This window comes from Diaphorina citri, unplaced genomic scaffold (assembly GCF_000475195.1).
Source record: "Diaphorina citri unplaced genomic scaffold, Diaci psyllid genome assembly version 1.1 scaffold2595, whole genome shotgun sequence".
In the NCBI taxonomy this organism is placed as follows: domain Eukaryota; kingdom Metazoa; phylum Arthropoda; class Insecta; order Hemiptera; family Psyllidae; genus Diaphorina; species Diaphorina citri.
In genome coordinates, this window is record NW_007380013.1 from 4833 (window position 1) to 29966 (window position 25134).

General features: G+C 40.5%; 3 protein-coding genes and 3 long non-coding RNA genes across 6 annotated transcripts; 2 read left to right on the forward strand and 4 right to left on the reverse strand.

The window, feature by feature from the left end:
* Positions 1-2749: 2749 nt before the first annotated feature.
* Positions 2750-5809, reverse strand: LOC103519185 (thioredoxin domain-containing protein 12-like). The gene is made up of 2 exons (XM_008484269.2): positions 5243-5809; positions 2750-3054 (listed from the first exon to the last, which is right to left on the reverse strand). Exons 1-2 carry the CDS (start codon positions 5621-5623, stop codon positions 2989-2991), a joined length of 447 nt encoding a protein of 148 aa, XP_008482491.1. The 5' UTR covers positions 5624-5809; the 3' UTR covers positions 2750-2988.
* A 490-nt stretch (positions 5810-6299) lies between these two features.
* LOC103519187 (fatty acyl-CoA reductase wat-like) lies at positions 6300-10347 on the forward strand. Its single transcript, XM_026830768.1, has 6 exons — positions 6300-6308; positions 6693-6983; positions 7471-7719; positions 8222-8367; positions 8671-8733; positions 10089-10347. Exons 1-6 carry the CDS (start codon positions 6300-6302, stop codon positions 10345-10347), a joined length of 1017 nt encoding a protein of 338 aa, XP_026686569.1.
* Positions 10348-11727: 1380 nt separating this feature from the next.
* LOC113471538 lies at positions 11728-12298 on the reverse strand. The gene is made up of 2 exons (XR_003394200.1): positions 12084-12298; positions 11728-11954 (listed from the first exon to the last, which is right to left on the reverse strand). It is a non-coding gene; the product is annotated as an uncharacterized LOC113471538 (long non-coding RNA).
* Positions 12299-13875: 1577 nt separating this feature from the next.
* On the forward strand, positions 13876-14509 carry LOC113471537. The gene is made up of 2 exons (XR_003394199.1): positions 13876-14166; positions 14243-14509. It is a non-coding gene; the product is annotated as an uncharacterized LOC113471537 (long non-coding RNA).
* A 608-nt stretch (positions 14510-15117) lies between these two features.
* LOC103519188 (coronin-1C) lies at positions 15118-19554 on the reverse strand (the record flags this gene model as incomplete). The annotated part of the gene is made up of 5 exons (XM_026830769.1): positions 15118-15312; positions 15856-16035; positions 16836-17057; positions 18698-18876; positions 19275-19554. Coding segments are annotated over 5 exons (1056 nt in total), but the record flags the coding sequence as incomplete, so codon positions are not given.
* LOC113471536 lies at positions 17510-18070 on the reverse strand. Its single transcript, XR_003394198.1, has 2 exons — positions 17786-18070; positions 17510-17694 (listed from the first exon to the last, which is right to left on the reverse strand). It is a non-coding gene; the product is annotated as an uncharacterized LOC113471536 (long non-coding RNA).
* Positions 19555-25134: the final 5580 nt, after the last annotated feature.

Consider the following 25134-nt stretch of genomic DNA (forward strand, 5'->3'; position numbering starts at 1 on the left):
TTCTCTAATTTGTTTTGGGGGGAGCTAAAAATTTTTTTTTTTTTTTTTTTTTTTTTTTAACAGAGGTCTGCTGTAACTGCTAAGAAGAGGGTCTGCTGTAACTGCTAAGAAGATCGAAGACAGAAGGAACACAGGATAGGAGAAAGCCAGCCGTTCCGAGAACGAAACCCATCAGGAGAAAACCCTCCCCGGGCGGGAATCGAACCCACGGCCTAGCGCTTACAAGGCAGACGCGCTACCAACCAAGCCAACCAGGCTGGTTGGTGGCTTCAATCAAATATGAAGAAGCGAATGGAATGGAATTGGAATGTCCTCATAACATTTTACACACATACTTTCGGACGAGCTTGTATTAGGAGATTATACTCAGGTCACCTGAGTACAGGAAACTTTCCTCCTCTACTCCCAGTACAGCTGATCGTTTGAAAAGTCTTGCAACGTCACCATGCGACGCGAGGGTGGAGCGTCGCGATAACTTTCGTTCGCCCTATGGAAGTCTAAGATATCAGAAGACTGGCTTTTGCTCATAGTGTCCTGCTTCGAAATATCTTAATGGTGCTCTATGGTTCCCGAATTTTCACGGATTTGTTGTTTGTTGTTTGTTTCCGTTCTATTTTCCTTGCTTGCTGCTTGCTTCCTTGTGCGGCCGCAGATTTGAAATCACAACGCAACGGCCCAAACTGATCCAAGTCACCAAATCACCACAACCACAATATCTCCTCCTTCTCCTTTTTACCGGTAAGCCTACCTTACCTTCTTCGTGCTTCTTCTGGACTTTATGACAAAACTAATGAAAATGTTCGCTCTGGAACATCGAACAATTTTGCTGCATTTTTTTATTTGTCGGAATTTTCATAAAATTGTGGATTTGAATCCATTTTCTTCCACAACTTTACCAAAAAAGTTCCATCTTTCCCGGAGACTCTGGTCTTTTGTCACGTGATACCCTCGATTTTGGGGAAGAAAAACTCCACCAAGCTCCAACTCCAAGTACTACCAAATGGGAAGAACACTCGGGAACAGGTACGGAAAAATAAAAATTCCCACCTGAAAGACGACGGAAAAACGAGAAAAAACTGATTTTTAGTGAGAGCTCTACAAAGTAAAAATTACAAACATATATATGCGTCCCCCATCCCTCTCAGTCATCTCTTTCGCGTCTCTCAGACACCAAACGAAATTGGCAACAGTGTGTAAAAGGGGAAAAGACAAAACTAATGAAAATGATCGCTCTGGAACATCGAACAATTTTGCTGCATTTTTTATTTGTCGGAATTTTCATAAAATTGTGGATTTGATTGAATCCATTTTCTTCCACAACTTTACCAAAAAAGTTCCATCTTTCCCGGAGACTCTGGTCTTTCGTCACGTGATACCCTCGATTTTGGGGAAGAAAAACTCCACCAAGCTCCAAGTACTTCCAAATGGGAAGAACACTCGGGAACAGGTACGGACGGAAAAGTAAAAATTCCCACCTGAAAGACGGAAAAACGAGAAAAAACTAGGAGTGATTTTTAGAGCTCTACAAAGTAAAAATTACAAACATAATAATATGCGTCCCCCATCCCTCTCAGTCATCTCTTTCGCGTCTCTCAGACACCAAACGAAATTGGCAACAGTGTGTAAAAGGGGAAAAAAATAAAAATTCCCACCTGAAAGACGACGGAAAAACGAGAAAAAACTGATTTTTAGAGAGAGCTTTACAAAGTAAAAATTACAAACATATATGCGTCCCCCATCCCTCTCAGTCATCTCTTTCGCGTCTCTCAGACACCAAACGAAATTGGCAACAGTGTGTAAAAGGGGAAAAAAGCCCGACGAAATGGCAGTCACAACAGACTTTAACTATTGAGTATTAGGAAACTAGGAAAATGAGGAGGTTGAGAGACGCAGCGAGGAAGAACATTCGTCCCCTCTTGTGCTGCTCTGTTTATAAGAAAAGGGGAAGTGAGTAAAGGGGAAGTTGAGAATGGAATACAAGGAGAGAGGGGAAGTGACATTCATTGAGGATCGGTGGTGAAGTGAGACGCGAGGGGGAATGCTGTAGTGAGGCTCTACTGAAACACCACTATTACACCACCCGTGCCATGGTTTACACAGATTTTAGACGCATACTAGCGGGAGGCTAGCACTTCAGGAGGTATTTTTATTTGCTCCATAGTACCTAGCAACCCTAGCATGTGTGTCTGTGTCTGTGACCTCTGTGCCTCAGAGATAGAGGGAAATAAAATTAGAACAAAAGGAATCAGAGAAGAGATATCGGCGCAGCGGGACAAAATGACGGGAAATTTTCAATAACCAGCCAGCCTAGTTAGCTTGGTTGGTAACGCGTTTACCTTGTAAGTGCTAGGCCACGGGTTCGATTCCCGCCCGGGCCGGATTGTATCCTGATGGGATAACGTTCGTTCTCGGAACGACTGGCTTTCTCCTATCCTGTCTTCCTTCTCTCTTCGATTTCGGGACGATAAGACCATGTAGTCCATTTGCACACTGTCCTTTTGGAAAGACCCGTCTTGGCGCATCCTAGATGGGCGAGACACTTTTTTTTTACACCACCTGTAACCAGTGTAACCTGTAACTCCACACATTATGTTTAACCTGCAACAGCTGGAATACATTCCAGTACAGCAATGTGACCGCAACTGGCAAACCAGGGATAAGAGTACGGCCAATAGGACCGAACATGGCAGTTCCCGTGAGTTTTCAATCTCGGGGGTGGCTGTCCTCCAAAAATTGCTACAGAGCTGACTTACTGCACTACAAATTAATCGAACTCTTTAATGAGAAACTCTTAGCAAATTAATAATTTTATGTATCAATCTCTTTTAGGTTACAATCCGAAGATTGGTTGTCAAGTAGAAACAGTTCTTGTCCATTCATTCCGATCTGATCTTGGGCTATATCGCTTCAACTCCATGTAGTTCTGGCATCCCATATCGGCCTCCACATCTCTTATGTCCTCTAAAACTAGTAAATGACTGGAACTCATTAGTTGAGAGCGGACTTCATAGCTTGCACAATACTCGGCACATCATAGTAGTAATGTCTGTACACCTGTGGCAATCGGGATTAGGCAATAGTAGACCTGACTGTGCGGAAGTGTAGACTGTAGATCACTTTCAAAATCTGATTGTTCATTTGTAAGTGAAAATCATCTGATTGTTCATTTGAAAGTGAAAATAGTTTGATTGTTCATTTGTAAGTGAAAATAGTCTTTTTTGTCAGTGATGATTATAAATACTTAATTAAAGTAATTAGCTAATTAACATCGAATTTTCTGTGCCTTTTTTTACATTTCCCAATAGATTAGGGGGCAACCGTTAGGGGCAGTCATGGCGTTAGACCTTCATGCGGCCGGCGTGCGGCGTAATCCTCGTTACAGTTTGACCCCCAGGGAGGACACACTGCAGCCAGGACATTGCGGTACAACATAATGGAGGCGCTAAAAACACTCAACTTCAAGTCTTAAAGCTCGCTTTTTAAAAAACGAAATGAAAAATCGACCGATTTCGGCAAAATATTGTTTTAAAAATAAGTCCAAACAAAAAATCAGAACTCTTGAAAAAATGACAAAGAAATTGAAGAAATTGCAGCAATATTTAAGTATACTGCACCTTTAAAAGTAGTCCAAGAAACTGGCTGATGTTAACAGTACTGTTAGAGGTTGCACAATGAATTAATAAAGTTAGAAATTCGTATATACCTACCTACTTACTTACGTTAAAGTTCAGGCAAGTATGTGGCCAAATATGTTAGATAGGGGGATGAGATAATGAAATAATGCGGGTGATTATATATAGTGATAAACTGATAAAACACATCAGAGTTGCATGCCATGATAGTAAATTTGCATTTCAAGATAAGGTGATAAGGACAATATGGATAAGAGATCAAGTTCCCATATTCACAGGTAACGCACCTATACATCATTCAGATATTATACCTATACCTACTTACTTACGTTAAAGTTCAGGCAAGTAAGTGTGGCCAAATATGTTAGATAGAGGGATGAGATAATGAAATAATGCGGGTGATTATATAGGTATAGTGATAAACTGATAAAACACATCAGAGTTGCATGCCATGATAGTAAATCTGCATTTCAAGATAAGGTGATAAGGACAATATGGATAAGAGATCAAGTTCCCATATTCACAGGTAACGCACCTATACATCATTCAGATACTTATATACTTACTATAATACCATCAGGTGACTGATGTCTTATCCATCAAGGTCAAGGCCACTATATTGCTTACTGATGGTTGAAAAACTATATTAGGTATTTATATATTAGGTACTTATAGAGATAGGTAGGTTCAGGTGTGAAAGTATCGGTTCTACATAAAGCATAAAGATAATATGGTTTACGTAGGTATAGGTCAGGGGTTTCCAACTTCCATGTGTATGCGGGCCACATGCTACATTGGAAGGTACTTCGCGGGCCACATATGTACCTACATAGGGGAGCACCCCCCTCCCCCTCAACTTTTCAGAAATGCAGTCCATCAATCGAATTTTGAGCGCCGCAGGCGAAATTTTTCAAAAAGTATTCTCTTAATTGTAGCTGAACACTAAAGGGGGTCAGTTTCCATGACTCAATGATAACTACACTGGTCTTGCACGCAGCAGAGCAGGGTTCAACGCCCAGTGGATTCGTATACCTTTTTTCACATGCAAACTGTTCTATTTTCATGACTTTTGTTGTTTAAGGGACCCACTCAGCCTCTCAAGAACAACCTAGTATTGACTAGCCATGGAGATAAATGCACCTGGCAAACTTTTCGACCCGGAATGAAATCAAGGAGGTTCGAAAGTAGTGTAGGGAAAACAAGTTTCAAACGTGTCAGCGTGTCACAGATGACACAAACATGAGATTAGAAATCCCTGACGCTAGGAAAATTTTCAACTTGAGGGAATTTTTATTGGAATTTTAAAATTCGAAGATTTTTGCCCAAGTACTAAACCTTTTTTTTTACATTTAGGTAAGTTTGTACTAATCCCAAAAAGCTTCGCGGGTCACGAAAATGGTCTGGCGGGCCACATGTGGCCCGCGAGCCGCCAGTTGGAAAATCTGATCTTGGGCTATATCGCTTCAACTCCATGTAGTTCTGGCATCCCATATCGGCCTCCACATCTCTTATCCTCTGTAACTAGTATAAATGACTGGAACTCATTAGTTGAGAGCGGACTTCATAGCTTGCACAATACTCGGCACATCATAGTAGTAATGTCTGTACACCTGTGGTGACTTCGCGTTGAACACTTGGGATTTCGGCTCCCCTTGGGGTCCAAAATACAGGATCCGCGGTACATAGTCTCCGTCCGGGGCATACTTAGGGTCCTGCGGTTCTTCATCGTCGGAAATATTCACCATTTCGAATTTCGGCGCCAATTCGGCGATTTCCGGACTGGCGGCGAACTTGGGGCTCAGCTCGTGACAGGCGGCACAGTAGGATTTGTGTATGAGGACCATGAGCGGTTTGCCGGACGTCTTGGCGGCCTGCAGGCCGGCGTCGAGAGATTTCCAGTTGATGTGGCCGCCAAAACCGCGGGACAAGTCGCCTTGGCAGGATACCACACACAGTACACACACTGCAGCCAGGACATTGCGGTAAAACATAATGGAGGCGCTAAAAACACTCAACTTCAAGTCTTAAAGCTCGCTTTTTAAAAAACGAAATGAAAAATCGACCGATTTCGGCAAAATATTGTTTTAAAAATAAGTCCAAACAAAAAATCAGAACTCTTGAAAAAATGACAAAGAAATTGCAGCAATATTTAAGTATACTGCACCTATAAAAGTAGTCCAAGAAACTGGCTGATGTTAACAGTACTGTTAGAGGTTTTACAATGAATTAATAAAGTTAGAAATTCGTATATACCTATACCTACTTACTTACGTTAAAGTTCAGGCAAGTAAGTGGCCAAATATGTTAGATAGGGGGATGAGATAATGATTAGGTAATGATAAACTGATAAAACACATCAAAGTTGCATGCCATGATAGTAAATCTGCAGTTCAAGATAAGGTGATAAGGAGAATATGGATAAGAGATTAAGTATTAAGTTCCCATGTTCACTGGTAACGTGGTAACGCACCTATACATCATTCAGATACCTACTTACTTACTATAATATAATAATACCATCAGGTGACTGATGTCTTATCCATCGAGGTCAAGGCCACTATATTGCTTACTGATGGTTGAAAAACTATATTAGGTATTTATACTTATAGGTACTTATAGAGATAGGTAGCTTTAGGTGTGAAAGTATCGGTTCTACATAAAGATAATATGGTTTACGTAGGTATAGGTCAGAGGTTTCCAACTTCCATGTGTAATGCGGGCCACATGCTACATTGGAAGGTACTTCGCGGGCCACATATGTACCTACATAGGGGAGCACCCCCCTCCCCCTCAACTTTTCAGAAATGCAGTCCATCAATCGAATTTTGAGCGCCGCAGGCGAAATTTTTCAAAAAGTATTCTCTTAATTGTAGCTGAACACTAAAGGGGGTCAGTTTCCATGACTCAATGATAACTACACTGGTCTTGCACGCAGCAGAGCAGGGTTCAACGCCCAGTGGATTCGTATACCTTTTTTCACATGCAAACTGTTCTATTTTCATGACTTTTGTTGTTTAAGGGACCCACTCAGCCTCTCAAGAACAACCTAGTATTGACTAGCCATGGACCGATATCGTCAACTCAAAATATTTCACCGACCCCCTCGAACTTTTGGGCGAAAAAAGTTTCGGATCCCCGGACGACATTCCTGACGATGAGATCGGAACCCCGATGCAGGAGTTTTACCGCGACAAAACCATTTTCCTCACGGGCGGAACGGGATTTATGGGTAAGACCGTGGTGGAGAAGCTCCTCCGGTCTTGTCCTCATTTGAAACACATTTACCTCTTGGTGAGGCCGAAAAAGGGGAAGGACATTCAAGAACGGCTCGACGCCATTTTTGAGGACAGGGTAAGATCAGAACATAATCACGGTAAGATTAGAACATAATAATAGGTAAGGTTGTCCAGGTGACCTTTGGTTATTGATCAAGAAAGCTACATACCTTATACGTAGGTATTTTAACTGTGCTAATGGAAAAAGGCATTCTTTGATTTGCACACCATCACTGTGCAGGAAATATAAGACTTTAATACTAATTTGATTACTTGGTTTCCAACTCCGACCAACCTTTGGTACCGAAATGTACCAAGCCAATTACTACCCTATATGTACTGAGATTGGTGCATTTATTTACTTATTTATTTTTATTTTTACACAATTTAGCAATATGGGCCATTTGCGGCAGATAAATAAGTTGGCCTACAATTCTTTGAGGAAGTTATTTCTCTTTAAGAAACGCATCAGGACAGCAAAATGGAATCAGGGTCGTTTTTGAAGATCGGTAGGTACATTTGAGTTGAGAAAGTTCAATAGTTTCCATTTCTAATGTCCGCAGTTATTCTGGCGTCTGCGTGCCGAGGTTCCCGACTTCCGGTCCAAGGTGTCCGCCGTGGCCGGTGACTGCTCTCTCCCCGGACTGGGTCTGAGTGAAACAGACCGTGCTACTTTAGTGAAACAGGTCAACATAGTGTTTCATGGAGCGGCCACTGTGCGGTTTGATGAGCACATCAAGATGGCGGTCAAGATTAACGTGTGTGGTGTGCAGGCCATGTTGCAACTGGCGCGGGAAATGAAAGACTTGAAGGTGAGGCAGGTTTTCCGTTTCGAATTAAAACAATTTTCTTTTTTTTATTTGTATTTATTAAAGTGTTCTAACATATCAATTTTCTTGTTTATTTGATTATTATTATTTTCTTAGCCGATCGCACCATATTAAATTTGTGGCCAATTTTACGTCATCAACACCTCACTTACGCTGTCCATTAATATTTCCTATAGTTGAGGCTAGACAAAAAGCGCCATTAAGGTGCAATTAATGTGTTTTTGGAACGTGCTACATGTTGCACCTCCATGTGGTTTTGGAGCCTGCTACATACATGTTACCTTGAAGCATGGTTGATTGCAGTATGCTTCATACGTCGGAGTAATAGCGCCTTATTAATGGGTGTGACTGGTGTGAGATTCGTAGAAACTTAACCCATCCTTTAGGACTGTTTGCCCCTACACCTAAGTTCAGAGTGGGCTTTTTGTGTCTGGTAAGACAATGTGGGCTCCTGCCGACTTACGCACGTCATGTTGTTCGGCAGGCCTTCGTTCACGTCTCCACCGCGTTCACACATTGTCCCCGCGAGCGAATAGACGAAGAGTTCTACCCGGTGCCACTCAAGTATGAGAACCTCATTCAACTGATCTCCGAAACTGGCGACGAGGAGCTGAGCGAAATGACACCCAAGTGAGTGGAATAGGAAATGACACAGAGTGGCAAAAGATATACAGTGTGTTTCAGAAAAAAACGAGCCACTCGAAATATTTAGAGAATGGTTGTGAATTTCGAAAAACGCTGAAATATGATTGTGTCTCATTATATTCAGGAGGAAACATTTTCTACTGGGTTTCATTTTATTAACATCATCAGGGGTGGCCCCAGGGGGAGTCAACTTTAAAGGAAGAAAAAGAAAAGAAGAAGGAGGAGAGAAAAAGAAGAATACCTTTTTAGAATATTCATTAACCATTTTCTATCTCTATACTTTTACAGACTCTTGCACGAATGGCCCAACACGTACACTTTCACAAAGGCTTTGGCCGAGCCTATCTTTTAGTAAATTTTGTGTTCTTTTCAATGGTGCAATTAGTTTTTTATTATCTTCATTGGTTCAAGAGATAAAGGCGTTTTAGAGGGACAAGGTATGAAAAATGTTGAAAAACAGAAAATCCTTCATAACTCCGCCCCTGTTTTATTATCTTTATTGGTTCAAGAGATAAAGGCGTTTTAGAGGGACGAGGTATGAAAAATGTTGAAAAACAGAAAATCCTTCATAACTCCGCCCCTGTTGAAAATCGGATCTGTCCAGATAGCTTTTTCTGGTAGCCCCTTAGGTCCTGCATCAACCCTCAAGCGTTGTACAGTCGTTCGCGGGACACCCTGTATACCTAGTTTTAAGTTTTAAGATTATATTATAACTAGCTGAATTCCGTCGCTTCGCTCCGGAATCCCGCTAGTATATACCTAGTTTTAAGTTTTAAGATTATATTATAATTAAAACTATTGTTTTTTTACAATCTGACTTTTCGGGAGATACTGAGAAAATCTCGTTATTCCTGAACCATAAAACTCATATGCATTAATTAAATTCATCTCAGCATGTTCAATACCATCAGGTTAACAGTGACGTATTATAGTATACCTACCTGAGGCCAACCAACTTCAGTGGTGCAATGGTTAGCACGGTGGACTTTGAATCTGGAGGTTGGTGGTTCGAGTCCAAGTCATGTTATAAAATTTAGCGTAGTACCTATAGCGGGAAACGACATTTGTGACAAGAATTTATGCTTAACACAATTAAAAATTCCTATATATACCTTTGAACCATAAAACTCATATGCATCAATTAAATTAATCTCAGCATGTTCAATACCATCAGTTTAACAGTGACGTATTATAGTATACCTACCTGAGGCCAACCAACTTCATCAGTGGTGCAGTGGTTAGCACGGTGGACTTTGAATCTGGAGGTTGGTGGTTCGAGTCCAAGTCATGTCATAAAATTTAGCGTAGTACCTATAGCGGGAAACGACATTTGTGACAAGAATTTATGCTTAACACAATTAAAAATTCCTATATATACCTAACGCTAGCCACTCACAATCCGACTGTGTCGGACGGGCCGTCGGAACGTACGGGGCGGAAAAAGTTTTCGACTTCAGTCTTCAGACCGTCTGAGAGACCTAGAAATCGGAAGCTGTTTCCTCCATGCACACGCGTTCCGGGCGTCTGTCAGACAGCAGGAATATTTTCGTATATTTTCACTCTGATTGAACGGATTCAAAGGTCCAAACATTTTGTTTTCCATATATTCCAAATCCAATAGTTAGAATGAAACTTCATAAAGTTACCGCGTTTTCAATCAATGAGATATAAGATACTTAGTTATTTAATTATGTATTTATATGAATCCTGTTGTGTTCCACAGTCGTGTCCACATATCGGGAACCGGTGCGAGGCTGGATCGACAACGTGTACGGCCCAATCGGTATGCTGGTGGGTATCGCCACCGGTGTCTTGCACACACATCTCATCAACCTCAACACGGTGACGGACATGGTACCGGTTGATTTGGTGGTCAACTCCATGATATCCATCGCTTGGAGTATCGGCGAATCTGGAAAAGTTGAGAAGGCCATCAACAAGATTGAGAATAACACGTTAGTATAATAAAGTGGAAACACACTACCACCAGGTCACGTCACGTGATGGCGGTGTGTCTGTGTTTCTACCTTTAGTGGAACCTCCAAATAGCGGGCACTCTCGATCCTTGAGTTTTTGGAAACTGATCAAAATGTCCCCATTTCCCAAAAAGTGATGTCCGCTATTCGGAGATGTCCGTTAAGTCCGAAATTCTAAGTTCAGAGTCAAGAGTGATTTGCGTAATAAAAAGTTCAATCCAACGAGAACCCCTGTATTCAGTAGAACTTCGAATAAAACCTGCCTTGCCAGGCAACTAGCTTGGTTGGTAGCGCATCTACCTGGTAAGCGCTAGCCCGAGGGCTCGACTCCCGCCCGGGGTGGATTTCATCCTGAAGGGATAAGTTTCTCGACTCGGCTGTCTTCCTTATCTCCGCTTTCGAGACGATAAGACCTTAGCACTTACAGTTCCCTCTATCAAACCTCTTAATAATAATAAATCCCAGCGAAGGCACGGTACTGTGAAAATCCTACAAGAGAGGAAAAATAAACACACGATAATTTTTAGAGAGTGATTTGCGTAGTAAAAAGTTCAATCTAATGAGAACCCCTGTATTCAGAAGAACTTCGAATAAAACCTGCCTTGGCAGGCAACTAGCCTGGTTGGTAGCGCGTCTACCTTGTAAGCGCTAGGCCGAGGGATCGACTCCCGCCCGGGGCGGATTTCATCCTGAAGGGATAAGTTTCTCGACTCGGCTTTCTTTCTCCTATCCTGTCTTCCTTCTCTCCGCTTTCGAGACGATAAGACCTTAGCAGTTACAGTTCCCTCTATCAAGCCTCTTAATAATAATAATAAAAAATCCCAGCGAAGGCACGGTACTGTGAAAATCCTACAAGAGAGGAAAAATAAACACACGATAATTTTTAGAAATAGACAAAAGCGAGAAAAAAAATTGGCAGCAAAATTTTATATTATCAGTATTGTATTTTTTGGAGCACCTTGAATTTTTTTAAAAATAAATATATACCGGATTGTAACCTAAAAGAGATTGATACATAAAATTATTAATTTGCTAAGAGTTTCTCATTAAAGAGTTCGATTATTTTTTAGTGCAGTAAGTCAGCTCTTTTTTATTATTTTTTAACTGGTTTGACAGAGGGAACTGTAACTGTTAAGGTCTTATCGTCCCGAAATCGAAGAGAGAAGGAAGACAGCTATAGCTGTTAAGGTCTTATCGTCCCGAAATCGAAGAGAGAAGGAAGACAGGATAGGAGAAAGCCATCAGCCGTTCCGAGAACGAACGTTATCCCATAATGATAAAATCCACCCCGGGGGGAATCGAACCCGCGGCCTAGCGCTTACAAGGCAGAAGCTCTACCAACCAAGCTAACTAGGCTGGCTGGTTATTGAAAAATAAATATATAATACCAGAGACGTAGAGAGAAAATGAAAATTCATGAACCTATACATTAAAGGTTGTTTTACGTAAGCCTATTTCGACCTATTAATTGGTCATTTTACGTAAGCCTAATAGGACTCATTTAAGGTTCTTTTATGAAAGTAAAGACCTATGGATTATTTTAGGTCATTTCAACTTCACACAAGTCCTACTGTAACATACATGGGAGATAGATACCTCTGTAGGCAAAAGTTGTACGTTTTTTCGAAGGCCTTATTTGTGCACATTCAAAAGTGCCCTCACACGAGGACAAATGGTCGAGAAATGACCTCAATTTTTACTTTCTACTACATGGGAGATAGATACCTCTGTAGGCAAAAGTTGTACCTTTTTTCGAAGGCCTTATTTGTGCACATTCAAAAGTGCCCTCACACGAGAACAAATGGTCGAGAAATGACCTCAATTTTTACTTTCTACTACCAAAGTAATGGAGAAAGTATGGCATTTTCCAGTAATCTCCCTCACTTCTTTGGAGAACCACTGATTAAATTTGAATATAAAAGTAGAAAAAATTTGCTCATCCCTAAAGTTACTTTCTACTACCAAAGTAATGGAGAAAGTATTGCATTTTCCAGTAATCTCCCTCACTTCTTTGGAGAACCACTGTTTAAATTTGAATATAAAAGTAGAAAAAAATTGCTCATCCCTAAAGGGAATCCAGCTAGAAACAATCGTAATTATGACTTGACAGAGGATGTAGTAAGATGGGAATTTCACCAGTTTATGTAACTGTCACATAGTTGGATCAAGAAATAGAACGGAAACAAACAACAAAAAAAACAAATCCGTGAAAATTCGGGAACCATAGAGCACCATTAAGATATTTCGAAGCAGGACACTATGAGCAAAAGCCAATCTTCTGATATCTTAGACTTCCATAGGGCGAACGAAAGTTATCGCGACGCTCCACCCTCGCGTCGCATGGTGACGTTGCAAGACTTTTGATTATGACTTCATGACAGAGGATGTAGTAAGATGGGAATTTCACCAGTTTGTGTAACTGTCACATAGTTGGATAAGCTCTAATATAAAATTTCATAGGGATAATAAAAAATAGGTAATGTGCCCAGACTCACAAGCCAAGTTAAAAGTAGATTAAGTTAAACTCATAAGATTAAGTAATCTTGGTTAAGATTCACTTGAAAAAAAAAAACAGCAGAAAATCAGTTTAACAGTACATATTAAGTTTAAACTCAAACTGTGGTCTTGGCAGAAAGTAGGTATAAGTAAATGTAGGTAGGGTACCTATAATATTAATAAGTAATATTTACCGTATAAAAATTCCACAAGAAATACATTGGTTAACGTTTCCAGAGGTGTGATTGTCTTGTTTAAAAATCGGAACCAGTTTTTGTGACCGGGGCCGATAATAATCAGAGTTTTTTTTTTTTTTTTATGAGGTTTGACAGAGGGAACTGCTAGGGTATTATCGTCCCGAAATCAAAGAGAGAAGGAAGACAGGATAGGAGGAAAGCCAGCCGTTCCGAGAACGAGCATTATCCCATCAGGATAAAATCCGCCCCGGGCGGGAATCGAACCCGCAATCTTGAGATTGGTTTGTAGTTCTTCACGCTCTTCTATCAGAAGTCTTCCTCTTCATTTCAGTGTATGATTGACATCCGACTTTAACCTCTGTGGCCCCAGCCATTGGTCAAGTAAATCCACAACTTTCTAAGAAACTTTTTAATACTCTACGAAGAGAAGAAGAGAGGAGCAATAGTCCAGTAAAAACATAACGGGTCATAACGATCAATTTGGATAAATTAGACTAATTATGACCATCCCATGTTAGTGGACTAAAGAGTAGAGATGCGAAAAGAGTGAGTCTTGAGATTGGTTTGTAGTTCTCCATGCTCTTCTATCAGAAGTCTTTCTCTTCATTTCAGTGTATGATTGACATCCGACTTTAAACTCTGTGGCCCCAGCCATTGGTCAAGTAAATCCACAACTTTCTAGGAAACTTTTGAATACTCAACAAAGAGAATAGTCCAGTAAAAACATAAAGGGTCATAACGATCAATTTGGATAAATTAGACTAATTATGACCATCCCATGTTAGTGGACTAAAGAGTAGAGATGCGAAAAGAGTGAGAATCTTGAGATTGGTTTGTAGTTCTCCACGCTCTTCTATCAGAAGTCTTCCTCTTCATTTCAGTGTATGATTGACATCCGACTTTAACCTCTGTGGCCCTAGCCATTGGTCAAGTAAATCCACAACTTTCTAAGAAACTTTTTAATACTCTACGAAGAGAAAAAGAGAGGAGCAATAGTCCAGTAAAAACATAACGGGTCATAACGATTAATTTGGATAAATTAGACTAATTATGACCATCCCATGTTAGTGGACTAAAGAGTAGAGATGCGAAAAGAGTGAGTGAGTTAAGAAAAGGTAGACTAATTATGACCATCCCATGTTAGTGGACTAAAGAGTAGAGATGCGAAAAGAGTGAGTGAGTTAAGAAAAGAATTACTCTTTTCATTGGACTACTCGGTCACCGAGTCAGATAACTACTTGTAACTATTGGGAGTTGAAGAGTGAGTTACAAGTTTTAGGATCAAATCGCATGCCTTCAGGCACACTCCATTTGTCACGGGTCTAAGATTACCTTGGCCTTGGGATCAATTTAATTTGACTGAACGGTTTTATCGGCCAATACTTCTTCTACCGTTTCAATCAAACCAAATTTTTGTGCCTGGAAAAATGTGTCTTTGATGAACCGGACACGAAAAAAGAAGACTTGACTGAACGGTTTTATCGACCAATACTTCTTCTACCGTTTCAATCAAACCAAATTTTTGTGCCTGGAAAAATGTGTCTTTGATGAACCGGACACGAAAAAAGAAGACTGACTCATTGGAAGGATCTGAATCATTGACCGAGTAATCCACGGAAGAGTTGTTCTTATAACTCACTCAGCACATCTCAAGAGAGGAAGAAAAAGATGAAGAAGGGTTGAGGAAATTATAACTACATAATAATAATTCCATGTTCCACTGCTAGGGGCGCTAGTGTTTAACTAAATCACAAAGGTAAGCATATATTGATACTTATTGGTCTTCAGAAAAATAGCCAATTTTGAGTCCTCGCGCTTTAGAACTAGCAGTGCGATGAACACTAACGTCACAGTGATGTCCTATAGACTTATAGAAAAGACCTCACAAAATGCTCCAAGCTACAAGTTAAATCACAAGGGCAAACCATAATAATATTTATTTTTGGTCTTCAGAAAAATAACCAATTTTTAGGTGACACTCTTTAGAACTAGCAGTGAACACCAACATCACAGTGATGACATATAGAAAAGACCTGACAAAATGCTCCAAGCTACAAGTTAATAAGTTAATTACCTGCAAACCATTCATCAGCAGTGAGGGCAGCGGTGTCGCCTACAGTATCAGGATACAGATCATCTTGAAACAGTTCATTACCTGCAAACCATTCATCAGCAGTGAGGGCAGCGGTGTCGCCTACAGTATCAGGATACAGATCATCTTGAAACAGTTCACTCTTCCTAGGCACGGTCATACTGACTACCTATAACACACCAAATCCAATGCGTTTTATTCAACAAACGAAGTCAATTATTATAGGCAAGCTAAGAGTGCTAAAGAAGATAAAGTCTAGAAAAAAACATCCCCTACAAAAAAACAATCAAAAATCAAGGGAAATTTGGGTTCTAAAAATCTAAAACGTTACACCATTGGGTTACTTTGATGAAAGGAGAATAGTTTTTTGTTTTAAGGAGTTGGGTAAGTAGATTCTTCTTCCTTTTCTTGGCCTTTCTCCGTGTTCAGGCGGGGTCGGCGCTTTTCATCAGCCTCTCAGTCAGAGTTTTTTTCCCCCTTCAAAATATACACCTCTCTCTCTCTCTCTCTCTCTCTCTCTCTCTCTCTCTCTCTTGATTCATTGAATTGTTTTCTTTTTTTAGGCCCATCTTGGCTCTTATGAGAGAGGCCCATCTCCAAGAAGTTAGGTAATAGCTTAGGAGATGACAAAAATTGTAATTTATTATGTGTGAAATAAATGAGAAATATTAATCAATCAATCAATCAATCAATCTCTCTCTCTCTCTCTTACCTGACACAGGCCCGAATTGTTGAGTCGGAAGAAGCGTCCTATCTCGCACGAGTTGACATCACATCCTCGCTTAGGCATCATTCCGATACCGCGCTGCGGGTCCGGGGTTTGAAACGTGTTGATGTAGTGGACGAACGGGGGCTCGGCCGTGATTTCGAAGTAGCGAATGACAGAGTCACCCTACATGGGAGGAAAATCAAGTGGTGTAAACACTTTAACTGCCGAGCCATTTCACCAATACCATAAGCCAGTCAGTGCCAACGGCGATTTTAATGGGTGAACAAAAATGTTACACACGGCATAGACAAACATTTTAGTTGGTCTATGCCGTGTGTAACATGCATGGGAGGAAAATCAAGTGGTGTTAACACTTTAACTGCCGAGCCATTTCACCAATACCATAAGCCAGTGCCAACGGCGATTTTAATGGGTGAACAAAAATGTTACACACGGCATAGACAAACATTTTAGTTGGTCTATGCCGTGTGTAACATTAACAAATATTTTCATTTTGATAAGTCCTACGCCAAAACCAAGTATACCATATGAAACTGCAGTGCCGAGAGAATCTAATCAGCATATAAAAAAGCATAAGATGTGTAACATTATTGTTCACGCCAGCTCTTGAAAAGAACTCTGCTGTGTAACATTAATGATCACACAAGAAATGTCAATGTGAACAAAAATGTTACACATGGCAGTTAAAGTGTTAATGTCGGTCCGATTAGTCGTTCGGAAAAAAATCGTGTCGTGCGTAGTGGGAACACTCTTATTTAAATGGCATTGCCTACAAAGACATTCGGGAAAAAAAGCAACCTCCGTGGCCGAGTGGGTATCACACTAGGCTTGCACTGCGGAGGTCCCGGGTTCGATTCCCGGCATGGTCGAAGTTTTTTCGGCTCTGTGCTTGGAGTTCGGGGATCACTCAGCCTCGTGAGGACAAGTGAGTAGCTACTTTAATTGAATTAGGGGACACTCACCTTGCCACACAAGTAGACTAGATTGGTATCCGGATCATACAGGGGGAACATAACGCCATTGCTGGTGTCCAGTTCCACCATAACGATAGGTTCGTCCAGATGGTCAGGCGCACGGAGTGAGTACTGTCGCTCGGACATCTTGCTGAAGCCCGTGGTGAAGATGAGTCCAGACTTGAGATAGATGGCGCGGGTCGCTTTGGATCCCTCGTGACACACGGCTTCCTGTAGGAAGAGAATAGAAGATATTCCTTTAGAGTAAAAATTTCCAATGAAAGGTTCAATTTTTTGATAAGACCTCCGTTGTTAAAGTTCCCTCTATTAAATCTCAAAATAATAATAAAACAATGAGGGCACGGTTAGCAAAGTGGTTATGCTTGATAAGACCTCCGTTGTTAAAGTTCCCTCTATTAAATCTCAAAATAATAATAAAACAATGACGGCACGGTTAGCAAAGTCCCTTACTTGCTATGCAGAAGGTACCGGGTTCGAATCCCACCATCGACAAATAATTTACACTCGTATATCGATTGCAAAAATTTCAACTCAGCCGATTACATGACCTTCCTTCCTACAGGATACAGCAGGGCTGCCCAACCGTTCGATCGCGGATTGATTTCAAGTCGATCGCGACCAGCACACCCAACAGTTTTTCAACCTGGCAATATCATCTTACACACCCGATTACTCTAAACTAAACTTATGGACCAAATTCAGAGTCAAGTCTCTCATTGGACAAGTCGATCGCAAGAATGTATTGAAAATTCAAGTCGATCTCTGAAAAGGTTGGGCACCCCAGGGACACAGGATGAGGAAAGTAAAAAGGCGTTCACTTTCCTCCCGAAAACACATAATACAATACCTTTCTCTGAAAAGGTTGGGCACCCCAGGGACACAGGATGAGGAAAGTAAAAAGGCGTTCACTTTCCTCCCGAAAACACATAATACAATACACACGTCACATCAGACAGACAGAGATAGGAGGGGACATACTTTGGTTCTTCAGACTCACATCGCTTGGAAAGAAGTCAGGGGCTTAAACTTTAGGCTTGGGAGGCAGCACCGGGCCCCAACTCTTCCTAAAGTTCAGCGGTCCTCATACTTCGTCCGGGGCCAGTTCCTCTTCCCCCTCCACGGCCTCCTTGTGGTTGTCGTCCTTGTTGTTGTTCTGGGAGTCGGAGGCGGACACTTTGGCCTCGAGGGCGCGGATTCGATTCTCGTGCTTGACAATCATCGCTTTGAGCTTCTTTGAGATAGATGGCGCGGGTCGCTTTGGATCCCTCGTGACACACGGCTTCCTGTAGGAAGAGAAAAGAAGATATTCCTTTTAGAGTAAAATTTTCTAATGAAAGGTTCAATTTCTTGATAAGACCTCCGTTGTTAAAGTTCCCTCTATTAAATCTCAAAATAATAATAAAACAATGAGGGCACGGTTAGCAAAGTGGTTATGCCCTTACTTGCTATGCAGAAGGTACCAGGTTCGAATCCCACCATCGACAAATAATTTACACTCGTATATCGATTGCAAAAATTTCAACAGGTTACTTTCCAGTTTTCTCGTGTTGACCCAGCACCTAAATGGGAAGTATTGTGTCTCTTATCGTTCGTTTGATGAGGGACATACTACGGGATGGGCATGCTACGACACAGACCACATGAGTTTAATGTATCAGTTGTAGAAATAAAAACGACGGTGTAACACCCATCTTTTTTTTACAGCGCCTTACCTCTTCAATAGCGCCAGTTCGGGGGTTGATAATCCGCATTTTCTTGTCCTTGCAGGTGGTGAGTAGTTAGTTTAATGTAGCAGTTGTAGAAATAAAAAATACGGTGTAACACCCATCTTTTTTTTTACAGCGCCTTACCTCTTCAATAGCGCCAGTTCGGGGGTTGATAATCCGCATTTTCTTGTCCTTGCAGGTGGTGAGTAGTTTGGATCCGTCCCAGTTCCAACTGGCTGAGTATACAATGTCTGGATGACACTCGATTTGAATCATTATCTCGCCCGTGCCTACGTTCCAAATAGCTACGTTGTTGTCCGAACCTGGAGGAAAAATAGATTAGAATAGAATATACCTCATTTTTACTCGAACCATCGTACAACTTACGTAGGTAGGTATTTGTATTTTCATTTCTTTATTCAAACAATCACAAGCGCAATGTACTTCGAGCTCAATTCTAATCGTCTAAAACTTTAGCATGATAGCTAAGGTTTGTGTCGACAGAGGAGGAATCAGCTCAGATGCATAGCATTCATTTCAATCATGATTTTCTCTCTTCCTACATTTTTTGCTCTTCCAACATCCAATCTACAGTTTCATAGGCATATCTTTTTTTTTTCGTAGGCGTCTGAACTTGGAGAAATTTTAAATATCATTGGTGATTGTAAAATTATGCAGCTACCGAATTTGTGGAAGTTTTCAGAACTACTCAAATACTCACCCGCAGTCAACAGAACATTCTGCGCCGTGGGATGCCACAGGACGAGGCCGACTCTCCGCTGGTGATACAGCAAGTCTACCACTGGCTCCGTCAGAGTGCGCGATATCCCGCCATCCGGGATCTGCCACACTTTGACCACACAGTCTTCCGAGCCGGACGCTATCACGTTGTCGTCATGCGGGGACCAGGCGATGTCTAGGACGGGGCCCTTGTGACCACCCACCAGGGCGTGGTCTGCGTTGATACGACCCGTCTGGGGAGAGGAGAGACATATGTTAGAAGGTTAGAACAATTTGGGAGTAGTTCAGGCAACAAACATGTACATTAGGGGCAGTAGAAGGCGGTGGAAGAATGGAGAGAGCTTGTTGGGATTTGAGCTTCCGAATCTCCTCCTTGAACTCCTTCACGTAGTCCTCCTGTGGGGGGAGAGAAATAAGTTAGCCTCGCAACATTGAAAAATTAAAATAAATAAACCTTTATTTGGTGGTCATTATAGGCACAATACATAGGTACTTATATACGTTTTAAATAAACATCAAAAGAGTAATTCTATACCTTACATCCAATATACATAAAGTATGGAATTGGGTGGGACATATCATAAGATGCAAAGACAATAGATGGACTAAACAAATGATGGAATGGTGGCCAATAGACAATAGAGAAGAAAAGGAAAAGAGGAAGACCTAATCCTAGATGGGATGAAAAAAATAAAAATAGAACTTCTTAAAATATGTATCGGCAAAAACTGAACATCAATCCATCCAAAGTCAGTGTTATGCAAAAAGCTGTCATCCTACAAACCTGCAGATTAGTCAGAAGTTTCCTCAACGTTTGAAACTCCGAATAAAGTTTCTTCAAAATTAATGAATTGGACTGAAGTGTCCCTTCTAGTGTTTATGTAAAAAAAAAGGTAAAATAAGTAATCACTTTATAAACTTGTGTTGTAAAAAAAAAGTCAAAAGTTGCCCTCTTTAAATGGAGCACAAATTCTAACTATCAGACCCAATTTATGGGGTTACAATTCAGTGGTCCAGGGTAAAAAAACCGATAAATTTATGACTTCACTTGGACTCAAATCAAAAACCTGTGGATCCAAAGTCCATCGAGTCAACAACTACACCGCTGTGGTTGGCTGCAAAGGATAAGTATAAGTAGTGCTTTATTTAGACTGTCAGCTTAGAACAAGTTGTTCTAATGTACCAACAGTTTCATAGAGCACCTCTTTATTGACATAATTTTGTTTATTCTGGTGTTCCGGACCGGTAAGTATCAACTTACCGATATCGTGATCTCATTGGCTGTCGAGTTTCTATTGGCGCCTCCCTTGCCGCCCACTTTATCCAGGACATTGGTAGTTTAATAGAGCACCTCTTTATTGACATAATTTTGTTTATTCTGGTGTTCCGAACCGGCAAGTATTAACTTACCGATATCGTGATCTCATTGGCTGTCGAGTTTCTATTGGCGCCTCCCTTGCCGCCCACTTTATCCAGGACATTGGATCGTTTGGTCACTTTGAGGGCGGACTTGGACTTTTCCGACGGAGGGATGTAGCCGTCCTTGAGCGAAATGAGAATGGGTTCCGCTTCCTTGCCTGAGGGAAGGAAAAGAAGTCAAATGTAATAACTTAGGATAAAATCACTCAGAACAAGTGTAAATTTAATAGTGCTTTATTGAGTTTAAACTCGGTTTAATGTTAATCTGATTGGTTGATTCTTAATAATAATTCCATGTTCCACTGCTAGGGGCGCTAGTGTTTAACTAAATCACAAAGGCAAGCATATATTGATACTTATTGGTCTTCAATAAATTTAATAGTGCTTTATTGAGTTTAAACTCGGTTTAATGTTAATCTGATTGGTTGATTAATAATAATAATAATTCCATGTTCCACTGCTAGGGGCGCTAGTGTTTAACTAAATCACAAAGGCAAGCATATATTGATACTTATTGGTCTTCACCCATGGATAGCCATGACACACATGTATCTATTTGCACAGAATATTTTCATTTGGTGTACAGATTTTTTGGTTTTCAATGGTATCCAAATAGAATAGAAGATACCTTGTTTATACTACCAGAAAACAGTCAAATATAAGACTCCCATGGATAGCCATGACACACATGTATCTATTTGCACAGAATATTTTCATTGGGTGTACAGATTTTTTGGTTTTCAATGGTATCCAAATAGAATAGAAGATACCTTGTTTATACTACCAGAAAACAGTCAAATATAAGACTCCCATGGATAGCCATGACACACATGTATCTATTTGCACAGAATATTTTCATTTGGTGTACAGATTTTGTTTTCAATGGTATCCAAATAGAATAGAAGATACCTTGTTTATACTACCAGAAAACAGTCAAATATAAGACTCCCATGGATAGCCATGACACACATGTACATATCTATTTGCACAGAATATTTTCATTTGGTGTACAGATTTTGTTTTCAATGGTATCCAAATAGAATAGAAGATACCTTATACTACCAGAAAACACTCAAATCTAAGAGTGCCATGGATAGCCCAAGACAGACGATATGACGAATAAATTTCGGTGAAAAGAAATGGGATTTCGTTGGGTTGATAATTTTAGGCTAGAGGGGAGAGAGGAAGGGGGAGAAAATAGGTGGGTTATATGCGAGAGGCCTCCCGCCTTACATTCTGGAAAAAAAAATCAGCCGATTACATGACCTTCCTTCCTACAGGATACAGCAGGGCTGCCCAACCGGTCGATCGCGGATTGATTTCAAGTCGATCGCGACCAGCACACCCAACAGTTTTTGAACCTGGCAATATCATCTTTCACACCCGATTACTCCAAACTTGTGGACCAAATTCAGAGTCAAGTCTCTCAATGGACAAGTCGATCGCAAGACTGTATTGAAAATTCAAGTCGATTTTTCTCTGAAAAGGTTGGGCACCCCAGGGCCACAGGATGAGGAAAGTAAAAAGGCGTTCACTTTCCTCCCGAAAACACATAACATAATACAATACACACGTCACATCAGACAGACAGAGATAGGAGGGGACATACTTTGGTTCTTCAGACTCACATCGCTTGGAAAGAAGATTGGTATACTTATAGGATTAGAATTTAGAATAGAATACATTTTGTTTATCCTGCTGAGATAGTACTGACTACTGAAAAGCCCGATCTTGAGGGTGCTCTCAGCCTTGCTAGGACATTAGCAAAATTTGCATTTCGCAATATTTTAAAGTATTTTTCTAAGGAGATATTTTTTTTTTTTCCATTAAGTAAGAATGTTGAGTTGATGGCAATAAACGTATAACTCTGAGTATGGGTTCAACAGTCAATTTCTTCCCTAATGGGTACTTATTATGTACCTACGTCATAATCATAACTTCTGGCAAATGCAAAGTTCTTTCTAGGACAGTTTTAATCATGATCATGATACGTTCCGTACAGTACTTTAATCTGTCTCGGTGTAGCGGTCAAGCCGATCGACTGACAATCAAAAGGGCGTGGCTTCCCTTTTGCCTTGCCTTATTCTTTTGCCCTATTGATTGCCTTATCCTATAGGAAGGAAAGTAATGTCTTCGGGCAATTTTTTAGTTGTTAGTCTACTCACCCGCAGTCAACAGTACATTCTGCGCCGTGGGATGCCACAGGACGAGGCCGACTCTCCGCTGGTGATACAGCAAGTCTACCACTGGCTCCGTCAGAGTGCGCGGAGAGAAATAAGTTAGCCTTGCAACATTAAAAAATAAAAATAAATAAATAAACCTTTATTTGGTGGTCATTATAGGCACAATACATAGGTACTTATATACGTTTTAAATAAACATCAAAAGAGTAATTCTATACCTTACATCCAATATACATAAAGTATGGAATTGGGTGGGACATATCATAAGATGCAAAGACAATAGATGGACTAAACAAATGATGGAATGGGATAAAGTATGGAATTGGGTGGGACATATCATAAGATGCAAAGACAATAGATGGACTAAATAAATGATGGAATGGTGGCCAATAGACAATAGTGTTACAGAACGCGTCTAGAGAGAGTGTCTAGCTATGTATGTATTATGTATGAACTATAAACGTGAAGCCTCGAGAAGTAAAATCAAATCGCAACATTAAAAAATAAATAAACCTTTATTTGGTGGTCATTATAGGCACAATACATAGGTATTAGGTACTTATATACGTTTTAAACAAACATCAAAAGAGTAATTCTATACCGTACATCCAATATACATAAAGTATGGAATTGGGTGGGACATATCATAAGATGCAAAGACAATAGATGGACTAAACAAATGATGGAATGGTGGCCAATAGACAATAGAGAAGAAAAGGAAAAGAGGAAGACCTAAAACTAGATGGGATGAAAAAATAAAAATAGAACTTCTTAAAATATGTACCGGCAAAAACTGAACATCAATCCATCCAAAGTCAGTGTTATGCAAAAAGCTGTCATCCTACGATTTTTTACTTTTTCAAGTTAAAATTTCGTAAAGATCTTTTTACACCATAAAGCCCCTTTTGTCTTCCTTCAGGACATATTTTACAACCATTTCTGTCCGAAAAGTGAATTATGTGTTCACTAACTTTCTGCCTCGACCGGCATTCGAACCCAGTATCTAAGGGCCAAATGTGTTCTTGACCACTGAGCCACAGAGGGCGACGGATATCCTCATTAAAACAAGCTGTACCCCTCGGAGGAAAAAAGGTTGGGAATCACTGCATCCCAATCCGCAAAATGACGTGGGCAACTACAGTCTTCTATTTCTGATGACCACACTCGTTATTTCACGAAAATAAATAATAAAAACAATAAAAAAGAGAGAAAAAAAATGGAAAGAAAGATGAGTTCAGATTTTTCAGAAGACTCCAAACATACGGAGAGAAGTGTATGTTTTTGCTTGAGTGGAAACGTGGGAAGCAAAAAATAAAATAAAGATGTTAACTTAAACTACCATTTCTCTGGTGTGAAATTGTGTCAGTAGAACAACGAGACTTGTGAAAGAATAATAAACTCATGTACATAGATAAGTATATGAGAATATACATTATGTAAAGAGGTATAACGAAATATATATAATCCGAGAACCTATGAAATGGAAATGAAAAGGTGTATTTTCCTTCCGGAAAACTGACCCGTAAAAAAATTTTGTTCTTGTTTTCTAAAGTCGGGAACTTGGCCATTAGGTCGGTCATTCACTGAGAAAAAAACTAGGGTGCCGGCCGCCCAAAGTCAGTGGTCAATTTTCCAGTGGTCAGTTACCCGAAAGAAAAACACACCTAAAGAGAACTGAAAGTGAAAGGGGGGAAGGAGAGAGAGGTTTGATAGAGGTTATATCGTCCTGAAATCCTGTAATAAAAGAGGTTATATCGTCCTGAAATCAAACTATTAAAGTATAATCGTCCTGAAATCTAGACAAGAGGACAGGATAGGAGAAAGCCAGCCGTTCCGAGAACGAACCTTTTACGTTTGGGACAAACTCCGCCAAGGGCAAGGGCAGGAATCGAACTTGCGTGGTCATTCACTGAGAAAAAAACTAAAGTGCCGGCCGCCCAAAGTCAGTGGCCAATTTTCCAGTGGTCAGTTACCCGAAAGAAAAACACACCTAAAGAGAACTGAAAGTGAAAGGGGGAAAGGAAAGAGAGGTTTGATAGAGGGAACTGTAATAAAGGAGGTTATAGCGTCCTGAAATCAAAGAAACTACTAAAGTATAATCGTCCTGAATTCTAGACAAGAGGACAGGATAGGAGAAAGCCAGCCGTTCCGAGAACGAACCTTAATAAGTTAATACGTTTGGGACAAACTCCGCCAAGGGCAAGGGCAGGAATCGAACTTGCGTCCTAGCGCTTACAA